This window comes from Chrysochloris asiatica, unplaced genomic scaffold, assembly GCF_000296735.1.
Source record: "Chrysochloris asiatica unplaced genomic scaffold, ChrAsi1.0 scaffold00116, whole genome shotgun sequence".
Classification (NCBI taxonomy): Eukaryota; Metazoa; Chordata; class Mammalia; order Afrosoricida; family Chrysochloridae; genus Chrysochloris; species Chrysochloris asiatica.
In genome coordinates, this window is record NW_006408634.1 from 5315407 (window position 1) to 5334984 (window position 19578).

At 41.5% G+C, this 19578-nt stretch overlaps 1 protein-coding gene across 1 annotated transcript in view; it reads left to right on the top strand.

Annotated features, from left to right (window-relative positions):
- Positions 1-16507: 16507 nt before the first annotated feature.
- Positions 16508-19578, top strand: part of LOC102821051 (kallikrein-1-like) — a 7325-nt gene continuing 4254 nt past the window's right edge. Inside the window, exons 1-2 of the mRNA XM_006868376.1 lie at positions 16508-16553; positions 18283-18433. Of these exons, the coding sequence (XP_006868438.1) occupies positions 16508-16553; positions 18283-18433 (197 nt within the window). The remainder of the gene's footprint in view (positions 16554-18282; positions 18434-19578) is intronic.

The window sequence follows — 19578 nt, forward strand, 5'->3', positions numbered from 1 at the left end:
GGGTCACTATGGGTTGGAACCAACTCAACAGCACTTAACACAACAACAAACCAAACATTAGTTCTCTTAAAAGATGAATAATTCAGACAAATCTCAGGTAAGACTAATAAAAAATGAACCTGAAAGTAATAAATATAAATATAACAGAGGTGTTTTAATCATAAAAGAGTACTAAGACATCGTATTTCAAACTCAATCAACAAAGTTGATGCAATCTTTTCAACCCTTACGGAAGTGTTTCCTATAAAACAGGAATAATATATACTCCCAAATATTGTGGTGAGATTTAAATAAAATAATGTCTGAAAAAATTCAAAACAAGGTCCGTCTTATTGAGGACACTCATTATATTGTTGTTAGGTACCATCGAGTCAGTACTGACTCATAGCAACTCTACACATCACAGAACGAAACACTGCCCAGTTCTGTGACAGCCTCACCATCATTGGTACATTTAAGTCCATCGCTGCTGCCACTGTGCCAATTCATCTTGTTGGGAGTCTTCCTCTTTTTCTCTGACCCCCCACTTTACCAAACATGATATCTTTCTCCAGTAACTGATTGCTCCTGACAATATGTCCAAAGTATGAGAGACTAACTCTGGTAATCCTGTCTTCCAAAGAGCATTCTGCTTGTACTTCTTTCAACACAGATTGGTTTGTTCTTTTGGCAGCCCATGGCACTTTCAATATTCTCCTCCAACACCACAACTCAAATGCATCAATTCTTCTATGGTCTTCCTTATTCACTGTCCAATTTTCACATGCATATGATAAGGTTATTGAAAATACCATGACTTGGGTCAGGCGCACTTTATTCCTCAACTGACATCTTTACTCTTCAACACTTTAAAGAGGTCTTGGGTAGCAGATTTGTCTAATGTTTAATTTCTTGATTTCTGCTTCCATGAGTGTTAATGGTTGATCCAAGTAAAATGAAGTCTTTGACAACTTGAATCTTTCCTCCATTTACATGGATGTTATTTATTGGTCCCGTGGTGAAGGTCTTTGTCTTCTTTACATTGAGGCACAACCCATACCAAAGGCTGTGTTCTTTGACCTTCATCTAATCAGTTGATCAGGTAGCTATCATCCAAATTTCCTGACATAAATGAGTGAGTACCTCCAGTGCTTCATCAGTTTGTTGAAAGATTTCAATTTGTATTCAATTCCCAGAGCCTTGTTCTTTGCCAATGCCTTCAATGTACCCTGGACTTCTTTCAGCATCAGTTCTTGATCATATGCCACCTCTTGAAATGTTTGAACATTGACCATTTCTTTTTGGGAGAGTAACTCTGTGAATTCCTTTCATCTTCTTTTGATACTTTCTGCCCATATTGCTGTTAAGTGCCATCGAGTTAATTTTGATTCATATCCATCCTGTATAGGGTTTCTGAGGAGTGGCTGGTGGGTTTGAACCACCGACTTTGAGGTTCAAACCAACCTTGAGGGTGAATATCCCATGGTGCCACACCAGGACTCCATTTTGTTCATAGAACTCTTCAATATTTCAAGTAGAGGCTTGAATATTTTTCAGTTCCCTTGGCTTGACAAATACTGAGTATGTTCTACCTTTTTGGTTTTCTAACTCCTCCAGGTCTCTGAACATTTTGTTATAATATTTGACTTTGTCTTCTCGAGCTGCTTTTTGAAATTTTCTATTCAGCTTTTACCTCCTCATTTCCTCCATTCTTCCATTATACATTATGTATTATTATCACCATCATAAAGCGACCATTATCACCGTGTTAGTTACCTAGTGCTGCTATAACAGAAATACCACAAGGGGTGGCTTTAACAAACAGAAGTTCATTTTCTCACAATTTGTTGTTTGGTACCATAGAGTCAGTTCCAATTTATAGCACAACACAACAAAATACCGTCTGGTCCTGCGCCAACCTCACAATTGTTGCTATGCTTGAGTCCATTGTTGCTGCCACTGTGCCAATTTATCTCATTCGGGGGCCTTCCTCTTTTTTGCTGACCCTTCACTTTACCAAGCATAATGTCCTTATGGACCAGGGGCTGGTAATATGCCTGAAGAATGAAAAATGAGGTCTCGACATCCTGGCTTCTAAGGAGATTCTGGTTGCACTTCTCCCAACACAGATTGGTTTGTTCTTCTGGCTGTCCATGGTACTTTCAGCACCACAACGCAAATGTTTCGATTCTTCTCTGGTCTTCTTTATTCATTATCCAATTTTCACATGCATATGAGTTACTGAAAATACCATGGCTTGTGTCAAGCACACCTTAGTTCTCAAGTTGACGTCTGTGCTCTTGAGCACTTTAAAGGTCTCGTGCAGAAGATTTGCTTAATGCAATACATCGTTTGATGCTTTGACCGCTGCTTCCATGAGTTTTGATCCTAGTAGATCCAAGCAAAATGAAGTCTCTGACAACTTCAACCTTTTCTCCATTTATCATCATGTTATTTACGGATCCGGTTATAACGATCTTTGTTTTCTTTACATCACTGTTTAGTAAGTTAGAAGTCTGAATTCAGGGTACCACCTCTAGGGGAAAGCTTTCTCTTTCTGTTGGCTTGGGAAGAAGGTTTTTGTTTCTGTTCTGCCACTGTTTCTTGGTTCTTTGGACATCTCATATGGCATGGCCTCTATCTTCCCCAATCTTTTCTTGCCTTTCTTACTTAATATGCTCTTTTATATCTCAGAAGAGGTTGATTTAAAACATGCCCTATAATATCATTGCTCATTTGCATAGTAAAGAAAGTCCATTCCCAAACGGAATTATAATATAAGGGTTGGGATTTACAACATAATGGGGGGCGGGGGGGGGGGAGAAGACACTATTCAGTCCATAACCATCACCATCATCACCATTATATGTAGTGGTTACGAATCAGGCTGCTAACCTCAAAGTTGGCAGTTCAAAACTACCAGCTGTTCCGAAGGGAAAAGATGAGGCTTTCTGCTTCCGTAAAAATGTACAGCCTCAGAAACTCTGTACAGGGTCACTATGAGTCGGACCCAACTCCATGGTACTTAACATCCATCATCATCATCATTTTATTCCCGCCATCACCACCGTCCTCATTCCCCTCACCTATATCAACACCAGCATCAGTATTGCCATTTATTAACATGGACCGTATACCAGGTGTTTTGCATTAAAAAAAAATTTTTTTTTTTTTAAGGAAGCCACTATAAATTCCTAAGAGCCAGTAGCATGCAGATTCTCTTCTTTCACCACAGCACAATAAAAGTACAAAATTATAGCTTTTAAAATGATCATGTTCTATAATGCTTAAACATACTATTAACTTTTCAGTTAAAGCATCAATCATAAGAGAACATTTGTAATCCTTGGAAGTTAATGGCACTAAAAGCATCACGTGTAAAAAATTGAGGGACGTGGTGGAGGTAACACTTGGAAGCAAGTTTTATAAGAAATGAATGGAGTGTTTAAGAAAGTCAGCAGAAAAAAAAGAACACGGGAAAGCCAAAGAACGAACAGGCAGCAAATAACTGGGGGTGGGAGAGGTAGTAATTTTATGGTGAACAAGGACAGCCAAAAGTGAGCAAGAATTTTCTAAGTTAAATGTTAGTTCTCTCAAGAGAGTAACAATGGAGACAAATCTCTGATACAGCCAATTAAAAATGAACAGAAGAATAACAAATAAAACAAATCCTAATGTTTCAATCATAAAGAAAAAGGAGTTCTGGTGGCATAGTGGGTTGTGTTGGGATGCTAATCATAGGCCATCAGTTTGAATCCACCAGATATCCCATGGGAGAAAGATGAGATTTTCTGATCCTGTAAAGATTTACAGCCTTGGAAACCCTGTAAAGGGTGACTATGACTTGGTAGACTAGTAGAACACATATATTTGGTGCATTTGAAAATAGAAACAAAGTGGTTATATTTCTGGAGAAATGTGAGATGCTACCAGAGACAAGAAATTTTAATGGTCAATGGTTATTTATGAAAATTTAAAACTAGAAAAAGCTCCTGGTATTAAACTCTCAAGGAACAGATCATCCTTGTCTTCCATAAATTATTCTAGCAAAAGGAAAATAAGTCCATCTTATTTTTGAAGCCCAACTTATTTCTGAACCCTTGGTGCTAGACAGTGGAAGTGTTGTTGTTGTACCCATTGTTAAGTTCCTTTGAGTCTGTTCTGACTCATAGTGACCCTGTTTAGGGTTTCCAAAGAGCTGCTGGTGGGTTTGAGCCACCAACCTTGTACTTAGCAGTCCAGTATTTATCCTACAGTGCCACACCAGGACTTGTGTCTTAATGGAAGTATAATAAAATAAACTTTTAGGACAATTTCAACATATATTAAGATGAAAAAAATTAAACAAACACAAGCTAGCCAAATCCAATTGTGTACTTAAAAAGGATGTTGTTATTATTACTAGATGCCATTGAGTTGGTTCCAACTCATAGTGACCCTGTATAGGGTTTCCAAGGATGTATAGGGTGAGTGTGAACCGCCGACCTTGTGATCCAGTGCTTATGCTACCACACCACACCAGGACTCCATCCTGTCAAAATCATAATGAAATACCATTTCACACAAACTAAGATGACCATAATAATAAATAGAAAGTAATAAGTGTTGGCAAGGATGAGAAGAGATTGGAATCCTTTTACACTGCTAGTAAGAATGTGGAAAACACTTTGGCAATTCCTCAAAACATTAAAAATTGAATTATGATATGACTCACCAATTCCACATCTAATACATACCCCAAAAGGTTGAAAACAGGGATTTAGGTCAATACCTATTCATCGTAACTGCACAATAACCTAAAGATGGAAACAAGTAAAGTTCCCATCCACAGACCAATGAATAAAGGAAATGCGGTCTATACATACAATGGAACATTAGCCAGGAAAAGGAATGAAGTAATGATAAATACTACAACTTGGGGGGACCATGAAAACACTACATTGAGTGAAAGAAACCAAACACAGAAGGTTGTGATTCCAACCAACCGCAAGAACCAAAAAAAGCAAAACCAAAAAAAAAAAAAAGTAGATAGGTGGTTTCCAGGGAATGAGGATAGAGTAGGGAGTGACTAATGTGTACAAGACCCAGCATGTCATATCCATATATCCGTGTTCCAGAATTCAGCCTCACACTGCAAAAGTCAACCCTCCATAAATCCTGGACTCCAGATCTCAGGTTTCATACTCCCCACAATCTAGATGTCAAACAAACCTCTAGAACAAAGTTTCTCAAAACATTTTGTCTCAGGACACCTTTACGTTACTAAAAATGGTTGAGGACCCCCTCCTCCCCTCACCAAAGAGTTTTTGGTTCTGTGGCTTTTATCTATTGTTATCTATCATATTAGAAATTAAAACCTAGAAATCATTAATATATTTATTAATCTATTTTTAAAGCAATAATTAATATGTTACATATTTGTGAAAGTTGGATGGTGAATAAGGAAGACCGTAGAAGAATCGGTGCATTTGAGTTATGGTGTTGGAGGAGAATGTTGAACGTACCATGAACTTCCAAAAGAACAAACAGATCTGTGTTGGAAGAAGTACAGCCAGAGTGTTCCTTGGAAGCCAGGATGGCCAGACTTCATCTTTCATACTTCAGACATATTATCAGGACGGATCAGTTCCTGGAGAAGTATATCATGTTTGGTAAAATGGAGGGTCAAAGAAAAAGAGGAAGACCCCCAACAAGATGGATTGGCGCAGTGGAAGCAAGGGTGGGCTCAAGGCGTAGAAATAATTGTGAGATTGCTACAGGACTGGGCAGTATTGTGTATAGTGTCGCTATGAGTCAGTATCAACTCAATGGCAGCTAACAACAACAATGACTGTAATATTGACATTTATGCATTCCATTTCATTTTTGACAACTTCCAATTTTCCTAGATGCATCCTTTGTACACTCCATGTTCCAATTATTAATGGATGTTTTACAGCGTTTTCTCTTCATTTTGAGTTGTGACCCATCAGTAAATGAAGGTCCCGTAGACTTTACTCCATTCATATTTTTGAGGTCAACTCTTCTTTATGGAGTCAGCTCTTTCCCAGTCGTATTATTAATGGATGTTTTACAGCGTTTTCTCTTCATTTTGAGTTGTGACCCATCAGTAAATGAAGGTCCCATAGACTTTACTCCATTCATATTTTTGAGGTCAACTCTTCTTTATGGAGTCAGCTCTTTCCCAGTCGTATTCTGAATGCCTTCCAACCTGAGGAACTCATCTTCACCAGGACCTTCTATTGGTTCCTGACTATGGCAGGCAGAATGGTCTGGCTGTGAAAACCCTGTCCCAGTATGGGTGTCTGTTTGTGGATGATATTCACAAACTGCATCTGACAATTCAGCACTATAGCTGATGATATTCGGATGCTCTTCATTATGTTTCAATATTCAATGTTTTGGTACAGACTGTTCCACTGCTGTTCACAATAAGATTTTCAGTGACTAAATATTCAGAAGTAATCCATCTCTCCTTCTTCCTAGTCTGTCTTCATCTGGAAGTTCATCTCAAACCTGTCTACCATGGGTCACCTTTCTGGTATTTAAAATATCTGTGGTGTAGAGTCACAGCAACACTCAAGCCACACCACAGTACGATAAATTGACAGATGGGTGGTGGGACTTGACAGGTAAAAGGTTGTAATTTCTCATGATGAGCTCTAATGTAATGTCAACACCCTCATGATGTGATCTTATCTAATTATTTTGTGTGTTGTAAACCCTCACTTCTATGATGTTAATGAGACTGGGTGCAACCTACAGGATTTAGGTGGTATCTTGAGTCAATCTCTTCTGAGATGGAAGAGTAATTAAACAGGTAAGCAGAGCTCAGGGAGACTTCGCACCACCAAAAAAGAAGAACCACAAGTGGAGTGCATCCTTTGAGCACTGTGAAATGCCTAGATCCAAAATAAGATTGATGCCATGACAGAAGGAAATCTCTAAGGAATTCTGGAGCTACAGATACGAAACAAGGACCTTTGTCCAGAGCCAGTCTGAATTCAGACTTTTAGCCTCTTAAATTGTGAGAAAATAAATTTATGTGTGTTAAAGCCATCCACTTTTGGGATTTTAGTTGTTGCAGCACTGGATAAGTAAGACACTGGGGTGGATTTTCATGAATTTCCACAACCTTAAGAACCCATCAAATTCTCCCCACACTGCTAGTCTGTGTCTTTTTAACTCCCTGCCTCTTCCTGCCAGCTTCACCCAACTAGAACCTCCAACCACCTATGATTCTGACTAGCAGATATCTAAGTTAGCCTGCCACTCACCCATAAGTACTGGTAGAAATCATGAGACTACTGGATCAGAGACAATGGACTTGATTACTCACAACACAACAGGCAGCAAGAATTTCCTGTTCATATCAGTTCATCTTGTCCCTAAGTTTAAGTGAATGTCATGCACACAGTTGTTACAGCTGAAGAACATGAGCTTAGTAAATTTCTGTTTTATAAATGGCTGCTTATCATAACTGCCCAATCTTTACCCTGGAGGGAAACATTATTATCCGGGACTGCAAACAGATCCACTCTGGAGGGATGTATTACATTTATTATCCTGGACAAGAAACAAATGTGGAGTGAGACATTATCGATACTATTTAAGAGAGGAAGTAAATCTGTTCTAGGGAAAGACATTCCCAAACATGCTCTGGTATCTATACAAACAGCCTTGGAAAGACAAACCTTGTTAATGCTTTTGTTCAGATGATATGCAGAAAAGTGAAAGAGCTGTGAGAATTGTCTTCCAACATAGTTCAGCCCTTGCCTTCTACTCCTTCCCACAAAACAACCTCATCCTTCCTTCATTAAATACCTTTTCCACCAAATCTTTGGTCCACAGGTACACCAAGGACCGTCTATTAGTTGAAGTCCTGGTGTGGTGCTGTGGGTTAATGAGCTGGACTGCAAAATCACTTTGAGCTGTAAGGTTGCTGGTTCAAGCTCACAAGTCACTCCTTAGAGACTCTATACAGGGTCGCTATGGATCGTAACCAACTCAACGGCACTTAACAACAACAATGTGGTGGGTAGAGTGGGCATTTCTTCTGGCTGTGAAAACCCTGTCCCAGCATGGTGTCTGTTTGTGGTATAAGCTTGAGGGGATATAATAAGTTCTCAGTGAAGTCAGTCACTATCCAGTGGTCATGAAACTTCTGATTTGTGTCCTTGTGCAGGGCACACTTCTCTGGATGTGTGTGTGTGTAAGCAAGATTTTGTGTGTCTACACCTCACTTGGTTTGCAGAAAACCACCCACCAGCACAGCTCTTTTTGGTGAAGTCTGAATGAGGACAACGACTTCAAGTCTCTGTAGACTGTTTTGCACATGGGTCCACATCAACTCTAAAAGTTGTGCTGCTCCATCTAAGGTGCAAATTTGGGTCTCTCTCAGTCTGGAGGAAAGAAAAAACAATGAATCCAGTGGATCTCAGGAACATCAGACTCCTTGACCCTGATATAATAAGAACTAGATGGTGCGACCACTACCAACTGCTTTTGAAGAGATCACATTCATTAGAAGTTCCTGGACAAACAAAATTAAAAAGATGAATATCAAAAAGTTTTAGTAAACATGAACACAACAGAAATGAAAGTGAAAAGAAACCCCACAAATAAAATGACGTCAGTGGAGAAAATTATGTGGAGCAAAGAATCTACCAGCACACACACACACACAAACAAAAAACAACAAAAAACCAAACAGTAAAATGACAGCAATCAATTGAAGGGATGCTTCCTTTGGGGTGCGTCCTGCTCCTAATATAACGGACATGCAAGAGGGACTCTTACTCCCTCTTCTCCTGAGGACCTGGGACTCAAATTAACATCTTTGTTCTTGAACAATTTCAAGAAGTCTTATGCAACTGATTTGCTTAATGCAATACATTGTTTGATTTCTTAACTGTTGCTTCAATAAGTGTCCATAGTGGATCCAAGAAAAATGAAATATTTTACATGGGAGAACAACAGATTTACATTCATTCTATCATAGTTTGTTTCATTGCAATGATTTCAATCCCCTCCATGCATCATCATTCAACAGCATTTGCTTCCAATCCCTCTGTTTTCTTTCTTTTTTTATGTACACCAAAGCTCTCAGGAATATATAACCATTCAAACAACCAAAGGGTATACCCTGTACTCCAGCCCCCCAGCTATCAGCACACAGCCCCTCTCCGTCCTTGAGTCTAGAGTCCCCAGCCACTCTGTCCCTCTATGCCATCATCTCTGCCTCCATACATCTCTGGCATCACTGCTTCTCTGGATAGGGTCCCACACTCTGCTCTTCTCCCTTGATGGTCCCAGGGTCCTTCGCTTCTGGACTGCAGGATCAACCACTTCCTTCCTTTTGTTATAAAACATCTACCTTAACATTTGCAACATTCACAATCAGTCCTGATAGCAATTATTCACTACTGAACCACAAGAGTCTTAGCCTCATCTTTCACCAGTCCCATCTAGACAGGTTGCAAACCTTTCCCTGCACCCTCTGAAACTAAGCTCCCTCTTGAAAACTTGTAAGCCAGTTAATTCATGCCTTTGTTGCCCCCCTCACCCCCCTATTTTGGGTAGCCAATGTCTAAGGAGCTCTGGTAGCATAGTGGTTATGAATCGGGCTGCAAACCACAAGGTCAGCAGTTCAAAACTACCAGCTATTCCACAGGAGAAAGATGACCAAAATGGATGTCAGAAAGACACTGAAACTTGCTCTCCAGATGGGCAAAATGAAGAAATAAATAAGCTGGATACAAAACTTCAAAGGGCAGCTCAAGAAGCCAAAGTCAAGTATCATAATGAACTGTACAAAGACCTGGAGTTAGAAAACCAAAAATGAAAAACACACTCAAGCATTTCTCAAGCTGAAAGAATTCAACATTATACTTCAAGGTATATCTTAAAATGTTCTTTTTGATGATGAATGTGATACCATTCCTCATTAATTTTTCATTCCCAGCATAGTAACCGTATGCTTGTCAGATTCTACATGGCCAATACCAGTCCATTTCAACTCACTGTTGTTGTTAAATTGGTTCTGACTCATATTGACCTTGTATAGCATTTCCAAGGAGCAGCCGGTGGGTTTTGACCATTAACTTTTGTGGTTAGCAGTCCACTACTTATCATACAGGACTGCACCAGAACTCACTAAGGGCTAGGATATCGATCTTCACGTGTTCCATTTCATTTTTGACAACTACCCATTTTCCTAAATTGACACTTCACGCATTCCATGTTCTGATTATAAATGGATGTTTACAGCTGTTTCTCATCATTTTGAGATGTGTCCCATCAGCAAATGAAGGTCCCAAAAACTTTTATCTCATTTGTGTCTTCATGGTCAACTCTATTTTGAGAAAACAGTTCTTCCCCTGCCATATTTTCAATGCTTCCAACCTGTGGAGCTAGTTATTCACTGCACCACACTGACTCAGTAGTTTCTGGTGGTATGTTTTCAAGTTCACTAATCCTTTCTTCTGCAATGTTGAATCTACTGTTTTGCTCATCTTGTGAATTTTTCTTCATAGACATTGTAATTTGTATCTTTCGAAATTTGACTCATTAGTGTCTTTTATGTCTCTGCTTAACTTTTGGGCATATGAACTATAGTTATAATAAATGAACACCCTTGTCTGCTAATTCTAATATCTGTCAGTTCTAAGTTAAATTAAATCGATTGATTATTCTTTCCACTATGGATTACATTTCCCTGTCTCTCTGCATACCTGGTAGGGAGCAGTGGTAGAACTCTTGCCAGGTACCTGGGTTTGATTCAGTGCCAGTATATCTCATGAACAGTGAGCACCCATCAGTCAGTGGAGCTGTGTGTGTTGCTATGATGCTGAGCAGGTTTCAGCTAATCTTCTAGACTAAGCAGGCAGAAAGAGTTTTATGTTCCTATTGGTTCACCTGTTCCTCCAAGTCCCACAGAGGTAATCAAAGTGGCCCAAGTGTAGGCTAATTTGTTTCACAGGTGAGGAACCTGCGCTTTGAACTCCTCAATCTTTCAGGGGGTTTTCAAGGAAACCTGTCCTTTGTCCCAGAGGGAGATATTATTATCTTTATTATCCTGAACTGCTAGCAGACCTGCTTTTGTTGTTGTTGTCATTATGTGCCATGGAGTAAGTTCTGACTCATAGCGACCCTGCACAAGGTTTCCAAGGCTATAAATCTTTATGGGAGCAGAAAGCCTCATCTTTCTCCTGTGGAACAGCTGGTAGTTTTGAACTGCTGACCTTGTGGTTCCCAGACTGATTCATAACCACTACTGCTACCAGACCTGCTCTGTTGCTGTTGTTGTTAAGTGCCGTCGAGTCGGTTCCGACCCATAGCGACCCTGTACAGGGTTTCCGAGGGTGTAAATCCTTACGGGAGTAGAAAGCCTCATCTTTCTCCCGCGGAGCAGCTGGTAGTTTTGAACTGCTGACCTTAAGGTTCGCAGCCCGATTCGTAACCACTACGCTACCAGAGCTAGGGAACATATTTACTATCCTAGAAATCAAACAAATCTGTTGTGGGGTGAGACATTGTGTGTGTTATCTGGTGGTGGTTATGTGTCATGGAGTCAGTTCCCACTCATAGCGACCCTGTATAGGGTTTCCAAGGCTGTAAATCTTTACAGGAGCAGAAAGCCTCATCTTTCTCCCATTGAACTGCTAGTAAGTTTCGAAGTTACCAGCCCAACTCATAATCACTACGCTACCAGAGCTCCTTGTGTGTTATCTAGGGGTGTTATCTAGGTGAGAGATACTATCTTTACTATCCTGGACATTAAATAAAACTTATCTGAGCAAGATAACATCTTGTAATACTGTGTGCTCTACAAATATTTTTTATAGGCAGTCCTGAGGGGGGAAAATGTGTTCATGCGTTTATTCAGAGACATGCAGAAACATGAAATCCTTTTCAGTATCCTACACCCTTTCCTGTAAGGTAATTTCACATTCCCAAACCCCTTATCTTCCATATCTGTGTTTCATAGAATCACCAAACTTCTAGACCCATGACTGGAGGAGTGTAGGCATTTCATTTGCTTATGCAAACCCTGACCCAATGCGGCTGTCTACGGCTGTGAACTTGAGAAAAACATATCTATATTGTACAGTGTAGGTTCAGCAGTCTTGAAACATCCCAGTTTGTGTCCTTGTAATGATGTAGTTCTGCGAGGTATGTGTGTGTGTTTGGGGTAAGTGTACATTCCTCTGCATTTACACACAGTGCCTATCTGTGTGTGGCTTGTCCCCATACGTGAAACTTGATGAGTTCTCATACACCAAATATCTAAATGTTGTAAAGTGTTGTCAAGTCAGTTCCAACTCAAAGCAACCCTGTATAGGGTTTCTGAGGAGGAGTTGGTGGGTTTGAACTACCAACCTTGTGGTTTGAAGTCCAGTGCTGCTCCTACAGTGCCACACCTCACGGTAGGGAGTCTGGGCTCTAATCTAGAAATGGATAAGTGTATTCTGTCCTGGATGCCAGTGTGTCCATCCTGGTCTTTGACTCTGACTGTTCAGCCTTGTGTTTGGATCTTGCCTTGGGATCTAATCAAGTTGCTCCACGTATGAATGTCTGGATGTAGGCTTCTCTCTGCAACTTTGAATCACAACAAAGCAGTCTTCTGCATGAACCACAGTTTTGACCTTGACAGTCTGAGTCTGAGCAATTAAGTGTTGTGGCCTGGAGGCTGGAGCCCAATGCTTGTGGCTTGGTACTGTTTGCTGCTGTTGTTGTTGTTAGGTGCCATGGAGTTGGTAGCAACTCATAGCAACCCATGCACAACAGAACGAACCACTGCCCAGTCTTGCACCAACCTGACAATCGTTGCTACACTTGAGCCCATTGCTCTGCCATTATGCCAAGCCGTCTCATTTGGGAGTCTTCTTTTTTGTTGCAAACTATCCACTTTACCAAACATGATGTTCTTCTCCAGGGACTGGTCGGTCACTCCTGATAACATGTCCAAAGTATGAGAGAGGAATCTGGCCTCCCTAGCTTCCAAGGAGCACTCTGGCTGTACTTCTCCGAACACAGATTTGTTTGTTCTTTTGGCAGTCTACGGTACTTCTGATATTCTCCTCCAACTCCAGAACTCAAATGCATCAATTCTGCTATAGTCTTCCTTATTCACTGTCCAACTTCCACATGCATGTGAAGCTCTTAAAAATAACGATGGCAGTAAGAATTTTTAAAACACCCCAATGTATTCATAACTGTGTCAAAGCTTTTAATGAAATGACTGATGAGATCTTCCCAGAAATCCTAAGAGGGAAGTGTAATTATACACAGACAATTTTTCAAATGACTGTTGAGAGTTGATATTGAAAACTATGGGAATGTCTGTATATTGGGAATTTCCCACAAGAATGGTGATATTTCTGTTTTTCAAATGCTTTATTGTGAAATTTTCTACTTATATTCAAGATTCAAAAATTTTTTTAAATATACCACTAATTAAAGAACTTCCTGTACTTGTCACATGACTTAATCATAATGTTTTGATTAGTTCATTCATTTGCCTAAAGCAAGAAATTGGATTACTCCAATAGTAGTTAATACAATACACTTTTGACTATTATAAATAAGCCCCTAGGGTAAGGGATCTGTGATGTTTCTGATCCACAGAAGCAATACTGGGAAAGAAAAAAGTTTAGTTTCATAGCTGGTCTGAGTTCCAGACAACTGTGATGCTTTTGTAGAACACATCTTGCTTTTTCAGGAAATGTTTAGAAATCCAATTGAAACCCTTATCTTCCCTTGTAACAAATGGATCAATTACACTAATGTTCTACTCCTTAAAAAAGCACCAACCATGGCATGCCTTAGTCCTCAAACTGACATCTTTGTTCTTGAACACTTTAAAGAGGTATTGTACAGCAGATTTGCATTTTATGTCTTGACTGTTGCTTCCATGAGTGTTGATGACTGATCCAAGCAAAGTGAAGTCATTGATAACTTCAACCTTTTCTCTTGATGTTATATATTGGTCCAGTCATAAGGATTTTTTAATTTTTTTTTTTTTTTACAAAAATGAGGTGCAACCCAGACCGAAGGCTATGGGCTTTGATCTTCATCAGTAAGCATTTTAAGTCCTCTTTGCTTTCAGCAAGCATCTGCATATGACATATTGCTAATGAGTCTTCCTCCAATACTGATGCCACATTCTTCTTCATATAATCCAGCTTTTCAAATTATTTGCTCAGCATACAGATTGAATAAGTGAGAGAATACAACCCTGGTGCACACCTTTCCTAATTGTAAACCATTCAGTGTTCCCTTGCTCTGTTAGAAAAACTCCCTCTTGATCTATATGCAGGTTCCTCATGAGCACAATTAAGTGTTCCGGAATACTCATTCATGTGTCACATCCATACAATCAAAAGCCTTTGCATAGTCAATAAAGCACAGGTAAACATCTTTCTGGTATTCTCTGCTTTCAGCCAAGATCCATCTGATGTCAGCAATGAGATCCCTCGTTTCACATTCTCATCTGAATCCAACTTGAACCTCCTGCAGTTCCCTGTCAATGTACTGTTTCAGCCATTTAAAAATTATCTTTAGAAAAATTTTACTTGCATGTGATATTTATGATTTTGTCTGATGATTTCCTCATCCCATTGAGTCACCTCTCTTTGGAATGGGCATAAGTATGGATCTCTTCCAATCAGTTTGCCAGGTAGCTGTCTTTCAGAATTCCTGACATAGATGAGTGAGTGCCTCCAGTGCTGCATCAGTTTATTGAAAGATTTCAATTTTTATTCCATCAATTCCTGGCACCTTGTTCTTTGCCAATGCCTTCAATTCACCTTGGACTTCTTCCTTCAGTATCATTGGTTCTTGATCATATGCTACCTCTTGAAATATTTGGGCATTGACCATTTCTTTTTGGGAGAGTGACTGTGAATTCATTTCATCTTCTTTTGATACTTTCTGCATTATTCAATATTTTGCCCATAGAATCCTTCATTATTGCAAGTCAAGGCTTGAATTTTTTCTTCAGTTCCCTCAGCTTTTGGATTTCTAACTCCAGGTCTTTGCACATTTCATTATAATTCTTGGCTTTGTCTTCTCAACATCCCTTAGAAATTGTCTATTCTGTTCATTTACCTCATTTCTTCATTTGCTTTATAAGCATCTTCACACTGGAGAGCAAGTTTTAGAGTCTCTTCTGACATCCATTTTGGTCTTTTCTTTCTTTCTTGTCTTCTTAATGACCTTTTGCTTTCTTCCTGTATGATGTTCTTGATGTCATTCAACAACTCTTCTAGTCTCCAGTCTTTAGTGTCTAATACATCAAATCGATTCTTCAGATGATATTGAATATTGAATCGGGATTCTCTTGACCTGGGATGGCAGAAAGTCCTAGCCCTAGGATGTGTAGTATCCAGATCTGGATTAAGAAAGAGAAGAAAACAAATAGTGACGAGCATTGGGATTGCACCACTGTTTGAAGGGACAATGGAAAACCTACCTCTAGCCTTTCTTCTTAGTCTTCTTTCTCAAACTAGGTCCCTACTTCCTCCCAGAAAGCCCTAGAACTTTCTTTCTTCCCCAGACAACTCCCTGCCCAAGCCCCTTTATTTTAGTTGCTGGGGAACTTGCTCTGAAAGATCCTTGGTCTTTCTATTTCTAAATCATATATGCACTAGGATTGTGGATTATCAGGAACCAAAGGCTTTATGTTGAGTAGGACAAGATTTGTGAAAATAAATTCTGGATCTCTATGTTGTTGGTGTTGTTAAGTACCATCAAGTCAGTCCTGACGCATAGCGACCCTGTATAGGGTTTCCAAGGAGTGGCTGGTGGGCTTGAACCACCAAACTAGGAGTGCAATAATTAAGAAGTTCTGAAAAAGCAAGATATATTTAGGGGACATGGGAAGTTAGACTGTTGGAACTTTGACTGGGTGGAGGAGGAATTAGGACAGCTCATAATCTTCCTGCTGGTATTTAAATTTACAGTGAATCTTGAGCTGCAAGCACTAGATCACAAGGTCAGTTTGAACTACAAGGCAAGCAGTTCAAACACACCAGTCACTCCTTGAAAAGAAACCCTAGGGACCTACTCCAACTGCACTTAATAACAAGTAGCAATATGGCCCTATGTGGGTTTAGCATCTAAGGCTTTGACTTGGAATAAATAATACTCACAGACCTGTTTCTCTGCCTCCCCTCCACCCCCACCCCCTGCTTCACACCCATCTCTCCTCACTGGATTTGTCCACAGAGAGAGGCTCCAGGGACGACATGTCCTGTTCAATTTGACCTCAGTCTCAAAGAATGCATTACAGTGATGCCTGCCCTCCAGGGCAACAGGTGCAGACTGTCCCCGCCTTTCCATCACCCTGAGAGTGGGAATGGATTGTCCAGTCCCCAGCATCATGGGCAGGGCCTTTTCTGGTATATGGGTACAAATAGGGCAGGGAAGGGGGTCCTTGGGGAAATGAACATTTTTTAAAAGCTCCCCAAGAAGGATCCCTAACTCCTAGCTCTCAGCCTGTCTTGTCCTGGACATCTCTATCATCATGTGGTTCCTGATTCTGTGCCTCTCCCTGACCTTGAGATGGACAGGTGAAACAGAGGGTAAGAATACAGTGGGGTGAGGGAAGAAGACAGGGTGACTCTCATGCTGTCCTCATACCTACTACAGTCATTTTCTGCTACCCAACAGCCCAAACTTTCTCTCTGGCACACAATACCCAACCCAGACTAGGGTAACAGATTTCTTTTTCCCTTCCTCTCCCAGCCCCACCTAAAAGCCTGCCTCCAGGGCCCCCTCCTCTTGGTCTTCATTCCCACACCAGGTCCCTGCTCTACCCCAGGAGCCTCGACAGGGTCTAGTCATCCACATTCAGCTCTATGTGTAAAGCCGTCTTACAAAGATGGCCCAGCCTGGCCATCTCTGTCTCTCCCGTGTTGGGGAGTGGAGGAGGGTAGAGTCCAACTCTTCCAAAAAGCTTCCACAATTCTACTGGGACCCTGATCTTACCCCTTTTATTCTATAATTCCCTATCAACCAATATTCTGACTTCTGAGCCGCTATAAAATCTTCTCAACCCTATGATCCATACTTCGACATCTGGTCCCAAATTCTGATCCCAGGCACGTAAATTCCATCAGCCAACCTTGAACTGTCTGACTTGTGGCTCGAAATGGGCTCCATCCTGCTATGGAATTTTTGCAAAAATTCTCCTTTTCTGACTCATTGCTCCAGAACTCTCAATCCAGCACTTCCAGAAAAACTTCAGAACTCTCAAATCACAACCTCCTTTATCAGAGGATTTCTATCCCTCCTCTATCCAAGCCCTTCTCCCTTCTTCATAGCTCTGGCTTTTTCTCGGACCCCCACCAATGTCCCAAACACTCTGAAAGCCTACCTGTCATATCCTGACCAATCCCCGTGTGTAATTCTAAGACTTCATATCCATCAGGCTCTCTGGTGCAGTCCATAACTGCTTGACTCTCTCATCCTTCTCCATTCTTGCTCAAGGAGCACCTCAAGATACGTCTCAGTCCCTTCTGTATCCTGAGAGCATGAACCCTGTCTCCTTCAGAAACAAAGAACTCTTCCCTCAGTCTACCACAGAAATGAGCCCTTACCCCTCCCAACACAGTTCTGATCCAAACCTTGCTCCTTGAGGCCTCCCACCCTCTCTTGGAATGTTATTTCTGGTTCACAGGACCAACTTTTCCCAGAATTACTTTCCCAAGACTTGACCCTAGATCTTTCTTTCATACTTTGCTCTGGCACTCCCTAATTTTCCTAACTCTTCTAATAGAGTCGACCCCTTCTAGCTCCTTTCCAGGACTAGATGTTCTTTCTTGACTTCCCAAAACTAACTCACTAACTCTAAATGTCTCAAAACCCCCAAGAGCCCACCTTAATTGTTTCCTCAGTCTGGAAACCATGAATCTCACTGCATCTTTCCCTTCCAAATCCTGAGCTTTGTCCTTTCCGTACCCATAGCCCATAACAAGCCTTCCATTCCACAGTGCCAGTTCCCAAACCACCCCAAAGATCATGAACCCCCTTCCTGGTGCTTGCTTCAGATGACGTCTTGGCATCTCCCACCATGGGATCTGCTCTGCTCCCACCATGGGATCTGGTCCCACCCAGGACCAGCTACCAGTTTGCAGCCCCAAGCATGGCTACAGAATTCTTGATCCTTCTCAACCTCAAAACTCCTTGCCCATCTCTGAGGATCTCCAGTCTACTCCAGACCCACAGCACAACTTCCAGTCCAGTTCTCTTGTCCTTCCTACCAGCCCAGCCCCCACCTGACCCAGCATCCCTCCACAGGTGCCGCAGCCCCCGTGGCTGATAGAAGATCGGAGTGTAAGAAACGTTCCCATCCCTGGCAGGTGGCTATATATGATTATGATACATTCATTTGTGGGGGTGTCCTGATACACCCCCAGTGGGTGCTCACCGCCTCCACCTGCCATAGCAGGTGAGTAGAGTCTAGGGATTTGAGGAGGGGGTTTGTAGCAATGACCAGAGCACTTCTGCTCACATAACCAGAGGGGAAGCTCCTGGCTTGAAGAAGGGTGGGGAGTGCTGGTCCAGGAGAGATGCGGAGTTTGAACTGGGTGACCCTGTTGCAACCTTCTCCATCACTGCCAGAGTCCTTTCTGTGTCTGTCTTCATGTCACTCACTGTTCCTCTGCCTTTCTGTGTGATGGCTCTGTCTCTCCTGTGGCCAAGTTTTGATCTCTGTCTCCTTCTCTCTTTTCTCTCTATGTCTGTGTCTCTCCTGTTCTCTGTCCTTCTCTAGATCTCTCTACTGCTACCTTTGTCTGTCTCACCCTCCATCTCTGCCTGTGGCTTTGCCCCATCTCTCTCACTCTCTCTCGCCTCTCGCCTCTCCCTCTCATACTCTGTGTCTCCCCAGTCTATTATTCTTCTCTCTCCATGCTCTCCTTCCCTCCCTCTCTCTAGTTCTGCCTCACTCCCTGTCCCTCAGCATTACCAAGAAGGGATAGCCCTCAATTTAGGCTAAAGAGGGATCCCACTGAGGGAAAGAAGGGAGTTCTCCTGTGTGTAGGGTGTGGGAAGAGTATCATATCTCCATCTCTGGTAGCATAATGGTTACAAATCGGGCTGCTAACCTCAAGGTCGACAGTTCGAAACTACCAGCGGTTCCGCAGGAGAAAGATGAGATGTTCTGCTCTTGTAAAGATTTACAGCCTTGGAAAACCTGTGCAGGGTCACTATGAGTCCAAACCAACTCCACAGTACTTAACAACAACCCTCCAGGACAATTGATCCACTCTAGAGAGACCCATGGAAGAAGGGATGGTTTGAGCTAGAACTAGAAGTGGTAAAGGGAAAAGTGAAAGGTTGGGGCTTGGGAAGGAAGGGTGAACTCTCACCTTGGGCTGCCTGCCAGGCCCGTGCTGGAGAACCTGCCTAGTAGCCACAGATGCAGGTGAGTTGGGTTTCAGGCCCTTCCACCTTCCTCCTCCACCTGTCCATCCACTCCTACCTTCCTGTCCTAGCTCCTTTGTCTCAGATTCTGTTCTCTCTGCCTCTATTTCTCCTCTCTCACTCACTTTATTTCCTCTACCCCTTTCCTATTTTATCTCTATCTCTCTC